Source organism: Salmo salar, chromosome 10, assembly GCF_965601325.2.
Source record: "Salmo salar chromosome 10, fSalSal1, whole genome shotgun sequence".
In the NCBI taxonomy this organism is placed as follows: Eukaryota; Metazoa; Chordata; class Actinopteri; order Salmoniformes; family Salmonidae; genus Salmo; species Salmo salar.
Window position 1 is genome coordinate 85,726,002 of NC_138300.1, and position 18,133 is coordinate 85,744,134.

The 18,133-nt window shown below is 44.2% G+C and overlaps 1 protein-coding gene across 2 annotated transcripts in view; it reads left to right on the forward strand.

The window, feature by feature from the left end:
• Nucleotides 1-12,177, forward strand: part of LOC106560923 (anoctamin-10) — a 31,327-nt gene extending 19,150 nt beyond the window's left edge. Inside the window, exons 9-13 of one of the 2 annotated variants that reach the window (XM_045688143.2) lie at nucleotides 83-247; nucleotides 430-621; nucleotides 863-1,000; nucleotides 1,331-1,447; nucleotides 1,557-2,004. In XM_045688143.2, coding sequence (XP_045544099.1) covers nucleotides 83-247; nucleotides 430-621; nucleotides 863-1,000; nucleotides 1,331-1,447; nucleotides 1,557-1,565 — 621 coding nt within the window. In that variant the 3' untranslated portion in view covers nucleotides 1,566-2,004. Of the gene's footprint in view, nucleotides 1-82; nucleotides 248-429; nucleotides 622-862; nucleotides 1,001-1,330; nucleotides 1,448-1,556; nucleotides 2,005-11,986 lie in introns of those variants that run through there. The other variant, XM_082957204.1, reaches the window with a different exon arrangement.
• Nucleotides 12,178-18,133: the final 5,956 nt, after the last annotated feature.

Genomic DNA, 18,133 nt, shown 5'->3' on the forward strand with positions numbered 1-18,133 from the left:
TAATTGATCCCAGACAGTGTGTGTATATGTGCGTATACAGTATGTAACTATTTATGTTTGTTTACTATCGATTTTTGTACAGAGGCTTGCCTCTATGCTAATTGGGAACCAGCTGATGAACCAGTGTACAGAGGTGGTGGTGCCGTTTATAGTCGACCGCTTCCTTAGTGCTGCCCATAAGAAAGAGCAAGAAGACAACCTAGAGATGGACAAACTCAGAGCCCAGAGAAGCCTTCCCCCTTTTCCAGTAAGTCCATGTAAAATGTGTAAGTTTTGTTTTTCTCTATTTCTCTTCGTTGTGCTCGTCTGCCTTGGTTTCTTTGCATCTGTGCCTTAGGGGGTAGAATCGGGGTTGGGTGTATTTGAAAATGTACTGTATGTTTGGTGTATATTTGTTTTGGTGTTATTGCGTCTGTTGCTACGTTTCAGGGCCTGTTTGCGGAGTACATTGAATTGCTGCTGCAGTTTGGGTATTTGAGTCTGTTCTCCTGTGTGTACCCGCTCACCGCCGTCCTCCTGCTCCTCAACAACATCACAGAGATTCGAGGGGATGCCTACAAGATCTGCAAACTGTTCCGCAAGCCATTCTCTGCACCAGTGTCCAATATGGGGGTGTGGCAGGTCAGGAGGGTTTTGGGCGAGGGAATGTGAGAATTTGAACAAACAGAGAGGGCATTTTTAATGCAGACAGAAATGTGTTATGAAGCTAAATCTGGAAAATAAATAGATGTGAGCAACGTGTAGTGGTTAAATATATTTCCTAATCAGTGCCCATCTATGTCCCTGTGTACATTTGCATGTATTTGCTCCTGTCCTTGTATGTGCCTGTAACCATATTATTGTATGCCTGTGTATGTTTCAGACAGCGTTTGAGGTTCTGGGCTTTGTCTCAGTCATGTCTAACTGCTGGCTGCTACTGCTGTCCCCTCGCGTCCAGGAGTTCTGTCTGGAGGGAGGGATCAGCGGCAAGAACATCATACTCGTCGCTATCCTGGTCGAGGTACAGAATGAGGGAGGGGAATTAGGTTTGGGGAGCCTTCCTGGTGGAGGTACAGTATCTTGTTCATAACAGTACATGGTTCATAACAATTGTCTTACTTACAGAATGTTACAGTGTCATCATCTGCCCAACCAACATAGGTGAGGGTAGCAGGTAGCCTAGTGGTTAAGAGCATTGAGCCAGTAACCGACAGGTTGCTGGTCTGAATCCCCGAGTGGACTAGGTGAAAAATCTACCAATGTGCCCTTGAGCAAGGCACGTAACCCTAATTGCTCCTTTAAGTTGCTCTGGATAAGAGCATCTGCTAAATGACTAAAATGTGTTTGTCAGCATGTCCTGATCCTGGTGAAGATGATTCTAGCCTTTATGATCCCAGATGAGCCTGACTGGGTCAGAATCAAGAGGGAACAAATCGAGTTTAACTCTATGCAAGCTCTAGGGCAGCAGGTAAGAATGATCTAATCAAGAATAAATCACTAATAATATAGAACATTTCTGCCAGTTACTGGAACAACCTGGCATCTGACAATCAAACATCTCCTTTTGACTCCTACAGAAGCTATGAAGCCCCTGTGGGAGAGTGAGTGTCCTGTTGCCCTTCAAGTGGTGGTCTGGACTAGGGGGCTCATTAGAGTCAGCTGCCATAACGAGGGCAGACAGGAGGATATAAAGACATCTGTTTGGCCTGTGAGCCTAAACCCTGGAGCCAGCCAGTCTGAGATGCTCTCTCAGTATCTCCCTCTGGAGGACTCCCTCTCCAGGCATAAATACAGTTCAGAAAGGAAACCCCAGGTATTCGTTTAACCATTTATTAGAGAATATGAACAATACAATACGTCTTGGCAATAGGCTCTGCTCCGTCAGGGTAGCTCACTGTCAGAGCAAAGCGTCAATACATAACAAAATAACTACACGCAGTGAGCACTGTTTACTATACCAATCCACCTGCAGGAAGGAAAACAGAACCAAACAGGTGGAGGTTGGGGTGGTGGAGGTTGGGGTGGTGGAGGTTTTGGTGGTGGTGGAGGTTGGGGTGGTGGTGGAGGTTGGGGTGGTGGAGGTTTTGGTGGTGGTGGAGGTTGGGGTGGTGGTGGAGGTTGGGGTGGTGGTGGAGGTTGGGGTGGTGGAGGTTGGGGTGGTGGAGGTTTTGGTGGTGGTGGAGGTTGGGGTGGTGGAGGTTTTGGTGGTGGTGGAGGTTGGGGTGGTGGAGGTTTTGGTGGTGGAGGAGGTTGGGGTGGTGGTGGAGGTTGGGGTGGTGGTGGAGGTTGGGGTGGTGGTGGAGGTTGGGGTGGTGGAGGTTGGGGTGGTGGAGGTTTTGGTGGTGGTGGAGGTTGGGGTGGTGGAGGTTTTGGTGGTGGTGGAGGTTGGGGTGGTGGAGGTTTTGGTGGTGGTGGAGGTTGGGGTGGTGGTGGAGGTTGGGGTGGTGGAGGTTGGGGTGGTGGTGTGTAGCAAGAAAAACAAATGTATACTACCAGTAGCAGCAAACGGCAGCAGAGGATGTGTGAGCAATGTAGCTTTGCAGCTTCAGCTTAGGTGTCTGAGATTTCTTGAAATACTGGGTAACTTTGGACTTTGTGTGTGGCACATACTATGCAAGTTTTTAATTTGCTATATATTTTTTTTTAATATTTCCACAGTGGTTTACATACTTTCACATCATGAGTGTTACATTGTACGCTTCACGCACATTACAAACCTACTAAGATCAAATTATAAATTATTTTAAGATTTTACAAATGTTAAAACACAAGGATTAATGATTAACTTGATTTTGGAATACATACTATATTCATATGTATCTTTTAAAATGGAAGATATAGAAGAGATGCTGTGTTGGATGAGTGGAGATGGTTATGTTCAGCCAAATAAAATAAACATCCCAAATCATCACACTTCACTGTAGGCTATCTCTCTTTCTTGCTCTAGTTGGAAAAAAACGAAGTTTCATTTGTGCATTTCTATCATTTGACCTGCTAAAAGAGAAAAATGCAAGGTTACGTAACCCAGGTTCTATGATAATATGAGTGAGATCACTCATTTCTGGGGTAACACCTACTTTAGGGGCGTGGTCAAAACAACATATTGTATGTTGTTCACAAGGTTCAATCAGGAAGGCTGGTCTGAATGGCTTGTCACTTAAAATCATCTAGTAAACACAAGATAATTCACATCGCTTTCTATCTAACGGGCATAGCGGGTATCCATAGGATAGTGTTTACAATGTTACCTCATCAGCAGCGCAGGTAGTTCTTTACCATTAGCAAGCGTGTGGATTGTCATTCACCTATTAACTTCAGCCTATAAACATGGCACACTAAGGCAATTCCACCATGCTTGCTGATTAACCTATGGGCTTGCTTGTGCAATAATCACTTCCCTTTCTTTCAACCAATGGGCATAAATGTATGGGAGTATTTATATGTTTTTTTATGGACAGAAAAGAGCAGAAGCTCTGAGCTGTCCGATCAGGTCCATTGTCTACTGAGGTGACGCCAAACACGCATGTGCTGGTGAGGACACTGTTGTGTGGAGTCGGAAAACCAATGAAGAAATATGGGGGGTACCGCTGAACAGAGATGCCTTAAACCATTCCCATGTTGCAGCCATACTTCTGGTGGAAGAGCTCTGAAACCCTCGCGATTATATTAACCTCCACTCATCCAAAGGTTAAACGCTTCCGTAAAATGGACCTATGTTGACGCTTCGAAAACACCGACAGCGTCTTGGCATTTTGATACACCAGAATTACATTAATTTCCAATGAAACGCTGCTTTTGCCTTGCAGCGTTGCAGAGGCAGTTGCAGTGCGTTCGGTGTGGTACATACCTTGGATTTATCGAACGTATTCGTCAAACTGCGTAGGCGGATTGGCAGAAATGGTAGCAGAAGGTGAATGATAAACTTGTTGCATACATATCCAGATGATGTCTACTATTTTGCGCATCACACTGTCAATCCGGCGAATGACATTTCTATCAGCTGTGCAATGATTTGCGTTGTCAATTGATTTTGGCCGCTTCCATAACGCCCATGATGCCCTGCTCTACAAGTCACAGCAAGTACTGCCACAGTGCTGCACACACACCCCTCCCAAGACCCACACACGAGCCAGCCAGTGTGCTGTATCATATCATCATTAATGGCATTAACTGCATCTTCCACGGGACCAAAAGCGTGAACGTGTTGTAGGCTAAATGTCCATGCCAAGTTTCTGTTCCAATGAGTCATTGCTGCAGCCTACAGAAAATGATATCTTGGTTGTCAAAAAGTTATAAGATAAAGGATTCACACGCGTGTATAAATTACTACTAAAGGACAATAAGACACACGCGAGCAGTGGTGTAAAGTACTTAAGTAAAACATATGTACTTTTTACTCCATACATTTTCCCTGACACCCAAAAGTACTCGTTACATTTTGTATGCTTAGCAGGACAGGAAAATAGTTTAATTCACACACTTATCAAGAGAATATTCCTGGTCATCCCTACTGACTCTGATCTAGCAGACTCACTAAACACATGCTTCCAATGTTGCCAACTAATTTTCAGGGTAAGTTGCTAGAGGCAGGTTGATTTGTTGCTAAATGACGTTGGGATGTCATTGCGTGATAACGTACAAGTGCGTCATTACGTAGAATACACAATAAAGTTGCTCAAATTGACTGGGCATCTCGGCCAAAAATATGATTTGACATTTGTTCAGGTACAGACTCCCACTCTTCTCTGTACTTCTGGCTGTACAATTTTGATTGAAACATGGTGTAAGTTCTGTTCAAGTTATAACATTCGTGACCAACTATATTCATTGGGTTTGGCTCGTCGAACCCGGGCTACTGCAGTCAGTCAACAATGATTTGCAATTTGCTGAAATTGCTGCTGCTAGTGCACGAGCTGAGCGCCTGCTGCTGACGTCACTCAAATGCACTTTTGCAGCCAGCCACGTGTGTTGTGACTGAGTGTGTGACAGAGAAAATCGTTTTTGTGTCATTTAGAGGGAAAATGCGTGCATTTTAGCATTTGAGTCACTTTTCAAAAGTTGCTAAAAGTTCCAAATACATTTTTAAATGTAGCTACATTTGTTTCTAGGTGCTGTTTGAAAAAAAAAGTTGCCAGGGTAGTCTGAAAAGTTGCTAAATCTAGCAACAAAATTGCTAAGTTGGCATCACTGCATGCTTCGTTCTTAAAGAAGTCAGTGTTGGAGTGTGCCCCTGTCTATCCGTAAATACTTTTAATAAAACAAGGAAATGGTGCTGTCTGGTTTGTTTAATGGTGTTGGGTCGCGTTAATTCAATCTGGTATTGGAATAAAACAGTTAACACAGTAACTTCTGATTTCTTTGTACTTTAATTAATGCAAACACATTTATGGTAATTATGGGCTCACTGTGTCACCACGCAGGGCAAACAGAGAACTGAGTTACACATCCTTTGCTTCTCATTAAATACTCTGACAGAGATAGTTCCCACTCAATGCTGGCCTGTCAGAGGGAGGATGAGCGTGGTTTAAACTTACTCATCCTATCGTTGGCGTGCAGGTTGGTCCCAACCTCGAGACGCCTCCTGTTGCCGGCCGTAGTTATTATCTTTGGCAGTCGATTTATCTTGTGACTGCACAATGCACAGTTCTGTAAAAACCCGACACCCCTCTGCATATACATTTCACCCATATCCTGCCCTTATCTTTTAACAAGCTCTTCCATATCCCTGTTTTACAGCATCTGCATTCTTTCCATATGACTCACCATCCCATGAGCCACTTCCTCTCACACAGCAGTATGCTCTTATCATATAGAGTATAAACTTAATATTATAGCATAGCTTCTTTGTTATATTATATAGGTTATGCAAACAAATAGTTGGTCAAACCCTAACAATGGGGAATTTGAGATTATTTATACTTTTGATACTTAAGTATATTTAATACCAAATAGTTTAGACTTTTACTCGAGAAGGGTTTAATTGGGTGACTCACTTTTACTTGAGTCATTTCTATTAAGGTATCTTTACTGTTAATGACAACTGGGAACTTTTTCCACCACTGCACATGAGCAATTTGTCAACAGTTGAGTCATTTACTTCATGAAATCATAGCCTGATGCGCTCCCGTCAGTGAATTCAAAATCGAATGTGCTGCTTTCATGACTCCCGTTTACAGCCTGCAGCAGAGGGAAAGTGTACAGACATGCCACAGTCCTAGCTAGGCTACTAAAATGTTGCAGTCTGGCTTCGGTTTTTAAAGCTTGACAATTAATAACCCCCCCCCAAAAAAACACCATGCGAAGGATAAACATGTTAGCCTAGTACAGCAACATTTGAGCAGTAGCCTAGGCTGGCTACTCAACTACAAGACATTGATTGCGCCATACAGCAATGCTGCATTCAATCGCACCGGTGATCCATGCAGTGCAAAAAAATGAAAAGCATGTTTTAAGTTTATTACAACAACCTAGCTAGGTTTAAAAAATAAAAAATAGTTATTTGGAGTTATTAAACACTTTGATTATGGTTACAGCATATTATGCACATCTGCAGGCATAGCAGCAAAGGTTGGACAAATAGGGTATTAATGTTGCACGTCACCATTTAAACTCACCTGCACATTCATTTTCTTTGTTCCTTTTCCATACAATCCCTTATGTACAATTGCACTAAATATCATTTGAATAATGCAAGATTTTAAATCACAGCACCTTAAAATGACATTCAGGAGCAAAAGGTTTTCAATAGTTGTTTTTAACTCATTAAAATATAACTAATAACATTGGAATATGAATTCAATTTATTTTGGGTAACAGACAAAAACAACAAAATGTACAATGTGGACCCAGAGGTTATCACTTGGAAATATTTAAAACGCTTGTTTCCAAAGTGGTCCTCGATGGTAAAACAATAAAATAACATTTATATTGCCAAAGACTCCAGCCACCCTAGTCATAGACTGTTCTCTCTGCTATCGCATGGCAAGCAGAACCGGAGAGCCAAGTCTAGGTCCAAAAGGCTTCTAAACAGCTTCTACCCCCCAAGCCATAAGACTCCTGAACAGCTAATCAAATGGCTACCCAGACTATTTGCATTGCCTGCCCCCCCCCCCCCCCCCCCCCCCCCCCCTTACACTGCTGCTACTCTGTTTATTATCTATGCATAGTCACTTTCTACCTACATGCACATATTACCTCGACTAACCTGTGCACCCGCACATTGACTCTGTACTGGTACCCCCTGTATATAACCTTGTTACTGTTATTTTATTGTTGCTCTTTTTAATTATTTGTTATTTTTCTATTTTCTTCTTTTGTATTTTTACGTTTTATTTCTTGATTTATATTTACTTTATTTTCGTAAATAAATACTTCTTCAGGATCGGTGGGTCCCCCACGGGATGGTTGAGCTAACGTAGGCTAATGTGATTAGCATGAGGTTGTAAGTAACAAGAACATTTCCCAGGATATAGACATATCTGATATTGGCAGAAAGCTTAAATTCTTGTTAATCTAACTGCACTGTCCAATTTACTGTAGCTATTACAGTGAAAGAATACCATGCTAGGCCATAATACATTACGGCCTTTGTCTTGTATTTCAAAGATGGTACAAAAAAGAAATTGTTTTTTTCTTTGTATTATCTTTTACCAGATCTAATGTGTTATATTCTCCTACATTCCTTTCACATTTCCACAAACTTCAAAGTGTTTCCTTTCAAATGGTATCAAGAATATGCATATCCTTGCTTCAGGGCTTGAGCTATAGGCAGTTAGATTTGGGTATGTCATTTTAGAAAAAAAGGGCAGATCCTTAAGAGGTTTCAACACTTATTTCTCTTAAAACTGCATTGTTGTTTAAGGGCTTCTAAGTAAGCATTTCACTGTACGGTCTACACCTAAAATAGAACTTGGTTCTATTTTTGATGCCTGATGCGCTGCAAGTCCCGCCTCTTCCATCTCCTCATTGTTTTTTAGGAGTATGTACCCACGTGGGTGATTGAAAGATGAAATGAGGTCCACAGTCCAGTTGGTGGTGGTAATGTACCTTAAAGTTGGTTGCCAACCGCCATATAAAGTCCAAAGAAGGACTGAAGGAGGAGAGATTACTAGAAACTCATCTGTGGATTAATTGTTGGAGTAGAGGACCTTGTGCATTTCAGGTAAAATAGCAACCCAATGTATAACTAGCAACATCGACTTAGCTAGCTAAATTGCCTTGAATGTTTCATGCGTTTCGACCTGTCCCCAAATTAATATAGCTGGTTCAGAGTTCGTGTTTGATATTTCAATCTGTGTGTCCTGATCGTGTCTGGTGTGGATGGACAACATCAACATGCGTGCCCCCGGTCTAGTCAGCATGTGACAGTGCTTGCAGCTCATCACCCAGGTCGTGGATTTAATAGCTATTAGTACTTTTACACCTGCATTGCTTGCTGTTTGGGGTTTTAGGCTGGGTTTCTGTACAGCACTTTGAGATATCAGCTGATGTAAGAAGGGATATATAAATAAATCTGATTTGATTAGTAAAGCGGAATTAAAATGACAAACTCTTTCACGCTTTCCAGCGGCTCGAACAGCGGCTGTGAAATAGTCTTAAGCACAGTTCCAGTATGGGACTGTCTGCTTGGTCACTGTACTGGATGCCGCTAAAACTGACAGGGCGCGCATTGGGACTATAGGGCCCGAGATTAGTGTGTATAACACACTCCCTCCTTACAGCAACCTACGAGAGGGAGGCTTCCCTCGTCACATTGCTCCAACACCCATGTATACAGTCATGCCCACACTGTGGGGAGGCTAGACATTAGGGGAGGCTGCTGAGTGGTGAACGGCTTATAATGGCTGGAATGGAGTAAATGGAATGGTATGAAAACCATTCACTCCATTCTACTCCATTGCAGCCATTATTATGAACCGTCCTCTCAGCAGCCTCCACTGGTAGACATCCATACAAAAGACAGTGGACCGGAATAGAACCCATGCTGACTCTGACATATATGTGTGCCGGGGTCTGCGGCTGTAACCGCTGGATCATATAAGCCACTCAGTCTAGCATGAGTCCAACACAGAGGAACAGAGCAGGGTGATCTGTTACAGTGACATTACCTTAGGAAGCACACACATTACTAGCAGCAAAGTGAAGAGTGCCTGCTGTCTCCAACAGTCTGGAACCAGCCCATTAGATGAAGGGAGCGAACGCGCCCTATCGGTTGTGGGTCATCAGTGCAGTCAAATTCCTCTTGTAGGATAGAATGGAAATGACATTGCAGGACAGTTAACCAAGTGGATGGAGAACTAGTTAGCTAGGAGATTGTACGAGCCTAGCTGATCCTAGAAGGCTAAAGGTGTGCTCCACACTAGGTGATAACGCCTCCCTTCCCTCTGATTCCCCTGACGCTATGCCCATGCAGGGTGACAGCCGAGAGAGGGAAAAACATCCACTCTGAAGTGTGGCGAGCCCCGAGACGGTTTGCTATGGCCATGTGGTGATGTGCTACTTATTGATTGTTTTCCTGTGAAGGAAACCAATTCAGGGTACAAGGATTAGGCGAGAGATACAATAGCACTGTTGGCTTAAGACACCAGATAGCTGTCCGGGGCCTAGTCCGACAGGACCTGCCCCCTTCACCTTCTTCAGGAACTGTGAAGTCGCGTGAACACATACGTCATGTTCCCTGGCTCTAATAAAGGACGCAGCACAATCCTCTAGTAATGGAGCCGAGTTCCCAAAAGACAAAAATGTACAAACACATAATAGGATACCAGGCTGATGCCTACTGTTCCCAAGCTACCACAGTCCATCACTAGTGGGGAGACCGCGCATGCGTGAACATTTTTTCTCCAGCCTGTAAGGATGTCCTAGGTGACGAGGAACCTCGCTCACCTGAGGGACCGATGACCTCTAGTGGTGCAACGAGGAATCTCCTTTTTTTTGTTGCTCTGTGCTCTTGGCTGGGTGCCTGGATGCAACAGGAATGGCGCTTCATGGCAACTGGTGTTCTGTCGTCCTGTTCCTCTTGGAACTAAGCAGGATGGAGGGATGGCAAACACGTCGACATCCTGCCCCGGTTGGAACAATGTAGCCGGTGGAGAGCTATAATGGGTGGCACTCAGGGGGGGTGAAGTGCAGCTCTCAATACTATTACTGTTGTTACAAAACCAATAACTAGCCTACTGATTTTGCTGCTCTCATCATGTCTAGAGGTCTTAGACATAGCTACATGGTCCGTGGCCTGATTTGATGTGTGAAGATGTGAGAAGTAAACGTATGTGACCAGGTGTTGAATGCATGTACCTGGGAGACAGCAACCTTGTCTTAGGTCCAGTTGAGTCATGACTCTCATGGTCAGCCAGTCCAAGGTCATTATTATTTGTTCAGATGATGACGGAACAGAAATATATCCAAAAAGGAAAAAATATACAAAGGCATCCCAAAAATTAAAGGTAATACAAAACAAACAAAGGCAGGCTGAGTGGCTTCTTGCCACATCTCTCACACAATCCACCTGATTGCTCCGACCTGTCGATTTATCAAGCCGCAGCACCTGGACTCGGTTGCTGCTGCACCTAGCGATGAGATGTGGAAGTGTGTAATGGTAGTGTCTAATTATGCTCCTAAAACCTAACCAAGATAACTTATTCCATAACACCTTCCGCCAACAATAAACTAAAATAACTCAGTCACCAATATCTATACTGAACAAAAATATAAATGCAACATGTAAAGTGTTGGTCCCATGTTTCATGAGCTGAAGTAAAAGATCCCAGAAATGTGTCTCACGCACAAAAAGCTTATTTCTTTCATTTTCTCTCAAAGCTTGTGTTGTGATATCACTTTCCTGAACATTTTTGTGTCAACCAGGGAAAATAAATCCATAGTGCCTTTGCGTGGTAGGCTAGGGCACATATCAGACTTCTCATCGGGTCTTGTTTGACTGATACCCAGCCTTATCTCTGAAGTATACCGCAAACTCATCATATTTAGATGTGGAGGAAAGTTCACTTCAGAGGTAAGATAGCGTTTCTTAATAATGCGTTCAGTATTACCCTGTGCTATGGGCAACAAGATAGTAAAAATACACAGTGATGATCAGATAAAGCAACATCAACAATAGAGGATATGTCAATAGAAAGACCCTTAGTAATAACCAGGTCCAGAGAATGGCCGGGTGGGCCCAGTAACATGTTGGATAAAGTCCATAGAGCTAAAAAAATGCATACTGTAAATTCAATGGCTTTGGAGTCAGTCTATTTGTCAACATGAATATTAAAATCGTCCAACATATTGATTTTATCATAGTTCTCAGGAACAAGAAACAGTAGTTCAGATAAATCAGTAAAGAAAGTGGGGCAGTGCTTTGGTGTCCTATACAGGGTTATGGCCAGCACTGGTGGCTCACATTTAAACAGTATAGCATGACGCTCAAAAGATCCAAATACACCAAACGAAAAGTCCTTACAGCTGAGAACATGAGTAAAAATAGAGGCTGTCCCCCCCACCCTTTTTTCCTTTTCTGATAAGAGTATGAAAAGATGTAGTCCGGGGGGAGGGGGGGCTTCAGTAAGAGCAGCACTACAGTCTGATGACAGCCATGTTTCAGTGAGATACATGCAATCAACTTTGCGCTCAGTTATGAGGTCATTCACGAGAAAGGTTTTACTTGTGATTGCTCTAACATTTAAAAACGCCATATTCAAGGAGTGTGGTCCACTCTGCCCCTGAGGCATCTGCCTCGAGGTAACCAATGGAATAACAACCAAATTATTAACGTTACAACTGCGTTTTCTGACAGTCTCCAATCTATCAGAATGGTTGTGTCAAACCCTGATCTGTTTCTCCTGTCCTTATGCTTGTCTCCACCCCCTCCAGGTGTCACCCATCTTCCCCATTATCCCCTGGGTATTTAAACCTATGTTTTCTGTCTGTCTGTGCCAGTTCGTCTTGTATGTTCCAAGTCAACCATGTATTTTTCCCGTGCTCCTGCCTTTTCTATTCTCTTTGCTAGTCCTCCCGGTTTTGACCTTGCCTGTTTTCTGGACTCTGTACCCGCCTGCCTGACCATTCTGCCTGCCCTGACATCGAGCCTGCCTGCCACACTGTACCTCCTGGACGCTGAACTGGTTTTGACCTTTTGACTGTCCACAACCATTCTCTTGCCTACCCTTTTGGATTATTAATAAATATCAAAGACTCAAACCATCTGCCTCCCGTGTCTGCATCTGAGTCTCGCCTTGTGCCCTTATAGGTAGGAGATAACAGCTTGTATAAATTCACTAGAAATCAAATTTTATTGGTCACACACACATGGTTAGCAGATGTTAATGCGAGTGTAGCAAAATGCTTGTGCTTCTAGTTCCAACAGTGCAGTAACATCTAACAATTCCCCAACAACTACCAGATACACACAAATCTAACAATTCCCCAACTACCTAATACACACAAATCTAACAATTCCCCAACAACTACCTAATACACACAAATCTAAAGGGGTGAATGAGAATATGTACATATAAATATATGGATGAGCGATGGCCAAGTGGCATAGGCAAGGTGCAGTAGATGGCATAAAATACAGCATATACATGTGATATGAGTATTGTAAGATATGTAAACATTATTAATGTGGCATTATTTAAAGTGGCATTATTTAAAATGACTAGTGATCCATTTATTAAAGTGTCCAGTAATCGGGTCTCAATGTGGGAAGCAGCCTCTCTGAGTTAGAAATTGCTGTTTAGTAGTCTGATGGCCTTGAGATAGAAACTGTTTCTCAATCTCTCGGTCCCAGATTTGATTTCCTGTACTGACCTAGCCTTCTGGATAATAATGGGGTGAACAGGCAGTGGCTCAGGAGGTTGTTGTCCTTGATTATCTTTTTGGCCTTCCAGTGGCATCTGGTGCTGTAGGTGTCATGGAGGGCAGATAGTTTGCCCCCGGTGATGCGTTGTACAGACCGCACCACCCTCTGGAGAGCCTTACGGTTGAGGGCGGTGCAGTTGCCGTGCTAGGCTGTGATACAGCCGGACAGGATGCTCTCAATTGTGCATCTGTAAAAGTTTGTCGGGGTTTTGGGTGACAGGCCAAATTTCTTCAGCCTCCTGAGATTGAAGAGGCGCTGTTGTGCCCTCTCCACCACAGTGTCTGTGTGGGCAGACCATTTCAGTTTGTCTGTGATGTGTACGCCCAGGAACTTAACTTTCCACCTTCTCCACGGCTGACCCTTTGATGTGGATATGGGGGTGCTCCCTCTGCTGTTTCCTGAAGTCCACGATCATCTCCTTTGTTTTGTTGACGTTGAGTGAGAGGATGTTTTCCAGACACCACACTCCGAGTGCCCTCACCTCCTCCCTGTAGGCTGTCTCGTTGTTGTTGGTGATCAAGCCCACTACTGTTGTGTCATCTGCAAACTTGATGATTGAGTTGGAGGTGTGCAGTTGTGGGTGAACAGGGAGTACAGGAGAGGGCTGAGCACACACCTTTGTGGGGCCCCAGTGTTGAAGGTCAGTGAAGTGGAGTTGTTGTTTCCTACCTTCACCACCTGGGGTCGGCCCGTCAGAAAGTCCAGGACCCACTTGCGCAGGGAGGGGTTGAGACCCAGGGCCTCCAGCTTGATGAACTTGGAGGGTATTATGGTGTTGAATGCTGAGCTGTAGTCAATGAACAGCATTCTTACATAGCTATTATTTTTGTCCAGATGGGTTAGGGCAGTGTGCAGTGTGATGGCGATTGCGTCATCTGCTGACCTGTTGGGGCGGTATGCAAACTGAAGTGGGTCTAGGGTGGCCGGTAAGGTGGCACTGATATGATCCTTGACTAGCCTCTCAAAGCACTTCATGATGACAGCGTTGAGTGCTATGGGGCGGTAGTCATTTAGTTTAGTTATCGTTGCCTTCTTGGGTACAGGAACAATGGTAGCCATCTTGAAGCATGTGGGGAAAACAGACTGGGATAGGGAGCGATTAAATATGACCGTAAACACACCAGCCAGCTGGTCTGCGCATGCTCTGAGGACGTGGCTAGGGATGCCATCTGGGCCAGCAGCCTTGCGAGGGTTAACATTTTTAAATGCTTTACTCATGTCAGCCACTGAGAAGGAGATTGGGGGACAGCAGACATTGTTAGCGAGATGCGACGGTGGCACTGTATTATCCTCAAAGCGAGCAAAGAATGTGTTTAGTTTGTCTGGAAGCGTGACGTTGGCATCTGTGATGTGGCTGTAGATTTCCTGTAGACCCTGCCACATACGTCTCGTGTCTGAGCCGTTGAATTGCGACTCCACCTTGTCCCTGTACCGGCATTTCGCTTGTTTAATTGCCTTGCGGAGGGAATAACTACACTGTTTATATTCAGCCATATCGCCAGACCTCTTTCCATGGTTAAATGCGGTGGATCACACTTTCACTTTTTCGCGAATGCTGCCATCCATCCACGGTTTCTGGTTAGGGTAGGTTTTAATAGTCACAGTGGTTACGACATCTCCAATGCACTTATTTATAAACGCACTCACCGAGTCAGCATATAGATCAATGTTGTTCTCTGAGGCTGACTGGTACATATTCCATCCCATGTGATCAAAACAATCTTGGAGCGTGGCTTCCGATTGGTCAGTCCAGCGTTGAATGGTTCTCATCACTGGTACATCCTGTTTGAGTTTCTGGCCATAAGCCGGGACAAGCAAGATGGCGTCATGGTCGGATTTGCCGAAGGGAGGGCGGGTGACGGCTTTTTATGCATCGCGGAAGTTAGAGTAGCAGTGGTCGAGAGTATAAGTGGTCGTTGCCGCCTGCTATAGACCCCCCTCGGCACCTAGTTGTGCTCTGGACACCATATGTGAACTGATTGCCCCCCATCTATCTTCAGAGCTCGTGCTACTAGGTGTACTAAACTGGGACATGCTTAACACCCCAGCCATCCTACAATCCAAGCTTGATGCCCTCAATCTCACACAAATTATTAATGAACCCACCAGGTACAACCCCAAAGCCGCAAACACTGGCACCCTCATAGATATCATCCTAACCAACGTGCCCTCTAAATACACCTCTGCTGTTTTCAACCAAGATCTCAGCGATCACTGCCTCATTGCCTGCACCCGTAATGGGTCAGCGGTCAAACGACCTCCACTCATCACTGTCAAACGCTCCCTGAAACATTTCAACGAGCAAGCCTTTCTATTCGACCTGGCCCTGGTATCCTGGAAGGATATTGACCTCATCCCGTCAGTAGAGGATGCCTGGTTATTTTTTTTAAATGCCTTCCTCTCCATCTTAAATAAGCATGCCCCTTTCAAGAAATTTAGAACCAGGAACAGATATAGCCCTTGGTTCTCCCCAGACCTGACTGCCCTTAACCAACACAAAAATATCCTGTGGCGTTCTGCATTAGCATCGAACTGCCCCCGCGATATGCAACTTTTTAGGGAAGTTAGAAACCAATACACACAGGCAGTTAGAAACGCCAAGGCTAGCTTTTTCAAACAGAAATTCGCTTCGTGCAACTCCAACTCTAAAAAGTTCTGGGACATTGTAAAGTCCATGGAGAATAAGAACACCTCCTCCCAACTGCCCACTGCACTGAGGATAGGAAACTCTGTCACCACCGATAAGCCCACTATAATTGAGAATTTCAATAAGCATTTTTCTACGGCTGGCCATGCTTTCCACCTAACTACCCCTACTGCATTCAACAGCACTGCACCCCCCACAGCTACTCACCCAAGCCTCCCCCATTTCTCCTTCTCCCAAATCCATTCAGCTGATGTTCTGAAAGGGCTGCAAAATCTGGACCCCTACAAATCAGCTGGGCTTGACAATCTGGACCCTTTCTTTCTAAAATTATCTGCCGAAATTATTGCAACCCCTATTACTAGCCTGTTCAACCTCTCTTTCGTGTCGTCTGAGATTCCCATAGATTGGAAAGCAGCTGCTGTCATCCCCCTCTTCAAAGGAGGTGACACTCTTGACCCAAATTGCTACAGACCTATATCCATCCTACCCTGCCTTTCTAAGGTCTTCGAAAGCCAAGTCAACAAACAGATTACCGGCCATTTCGAATCCCACCGCACCCTCTCCGCTATGCAATCTGGTTTCAGAGCTGGTCATGGGTGCACCTCAGCCACGCTCAAGGTCCTAAACGACATCGTAACCGCCATCGATAAGAAACAATACTGTGCTGCCGTATTCATTGACCTGGCCAAAGCTTTTGACTTTGTTAATCACCACATCCTCATCGGCAGACTCAGTAGCCTTGGTTTCTCAAACGATTGCGTCGCCTGGTTCACCAACTAATTCTCTAGCAGAGTTCAGTGTGTCAAATCGGAGGGCCTACTGTCTGGACCTCTGGCAGTCTCTATGGGGGTACCACAGGGTTCAATTCTTGGGCCAACTCTTTTCTCTGTATACATAAATGATGTCGCTCTTGCTGCTGGTGAATCTCTGATCCACCTCTACGCAGACGACACCATTCTGTACACTTCTGGCCCTTCTTTGGACACTGTGTTAACAACCCTCCAGACGAGCTTCAATGCCATTCAACTCTCCTTCCGTGGTCTCCAACTGCTCCTAAACACAAGTAAAACTAAATGCATGCTCTTCAACCGATCGCTGCCTGCACCTGCCCGCCTGTCCAGCATCACTTCTCTGGACGGTTCTAACTTAGAATTTGTGGACAACTACAAATACCTAGGTGTCTGGTTAGACTGTAAACTCTCCTTCCAGACTCACATCAATCATCTCCAATGCAAAGTGAAATCTCGAATTGGCTTCCTATTTCGCAACAAAGCATCCTTCACTCATGCTGCCAAACATACCCTCGTAAAACTGACCATCCTACCAATCCTCGACTTCGGCGATGTCATTTACAAAATAGCTTCCAATACCCTACTCAACAAGCTGGATGCAGTCTATCACAGTGCCATCCGTTTTGTCACCAAAGCCCCATATACTACCCACCACTGCGACCTGTACGCTCTCGTTGGCTGGCCTTCGCTTCATAATCGTCGCCAAACACATTGGCTCCAGGTCATCTACAAGAACCTGCTAGGTAAAGTCCCCCCTTATCTCCGCTCACTGGTCACCATAGCAGCACCCACCTGTAGCACGCGCTCCAGCAGGTATATCTCTCTGGTCACCCCTAAAGCCAACTCCTCCTTTGGTCGTCTCTCCTTCCAGTTCTCTGCTGCCAATGACTGGAACGAACTACAAAAATCTCTGAAACTGGAAACACTTATCTCCCTCACTAGCTTTAAGCACCAGCTGTCAGAGCAGCTCACAGATCACTGCACCTGTACATAGCCCATCTATAATTTAGCCCAAACTACTACCTCTTCCCCTACTGTATTTATTTATTTTATTTATTTTGCTCCTTTGCACCATATTATTTATATTTTATCTCTGAACTACAAATCTACCATTCCAGTGTTTTTCTTGCTATACTTTATTTACTTTTTCACCATGGCATTTTTTTGCCTTTACCTCCCTTATCTCACATCATTTGCTCACATTGTATATAGTCTTATTTTTTTTATATTTTTTTTTTATTTCTTTATTTTTCTACTGCATCATTGATTGTATGTTGTTTTACTCCATGTGTAACTCTGTGTTTTTGTATGTTGTCGAACTGCTTTGCTTTATCTTGGCCAGGTCGCAATTGTAAATGAGAACTTGTTCTCAACTTGCCTACCTGGTTAAATAAAGGTGAAATAAAATAAAAATAAAAATAAGCCCTACGTGTAGTGCAATCAATATGCTGATAAAATGTAGGTAACAATGATCTGCTAAATGACTTAAATGTAAATGTAAATGTAAATCTCAAATTTTCTTTGTTAAAATCCCCCCTCCGGGTATATAGCTTCCAGTTTACATAGAATCGAGTGATGTTCCTTCAGGGCCGTCTTGGTGTTCGCTTAAGGGGGGGATGTACACAGCTGTGACTGTAACGGAAGAGAATTCTCTTGGTAGGTAGAATGGCCGGCATTTGATTGCAAGGAATTCTAGGTCGGTTGAGCAGGACTTGAGTTCCTGTGTGTTGTTGTGATCGCACCATGTGTTGTTAATCATAAAGCATACACCCCCGCCCTTCCTCTTCCCAGAGAGGTGTTTATCTCTGTCGGCGCGATGCATGGAAAAGCACAGTGACTGGATCGATTCCAACA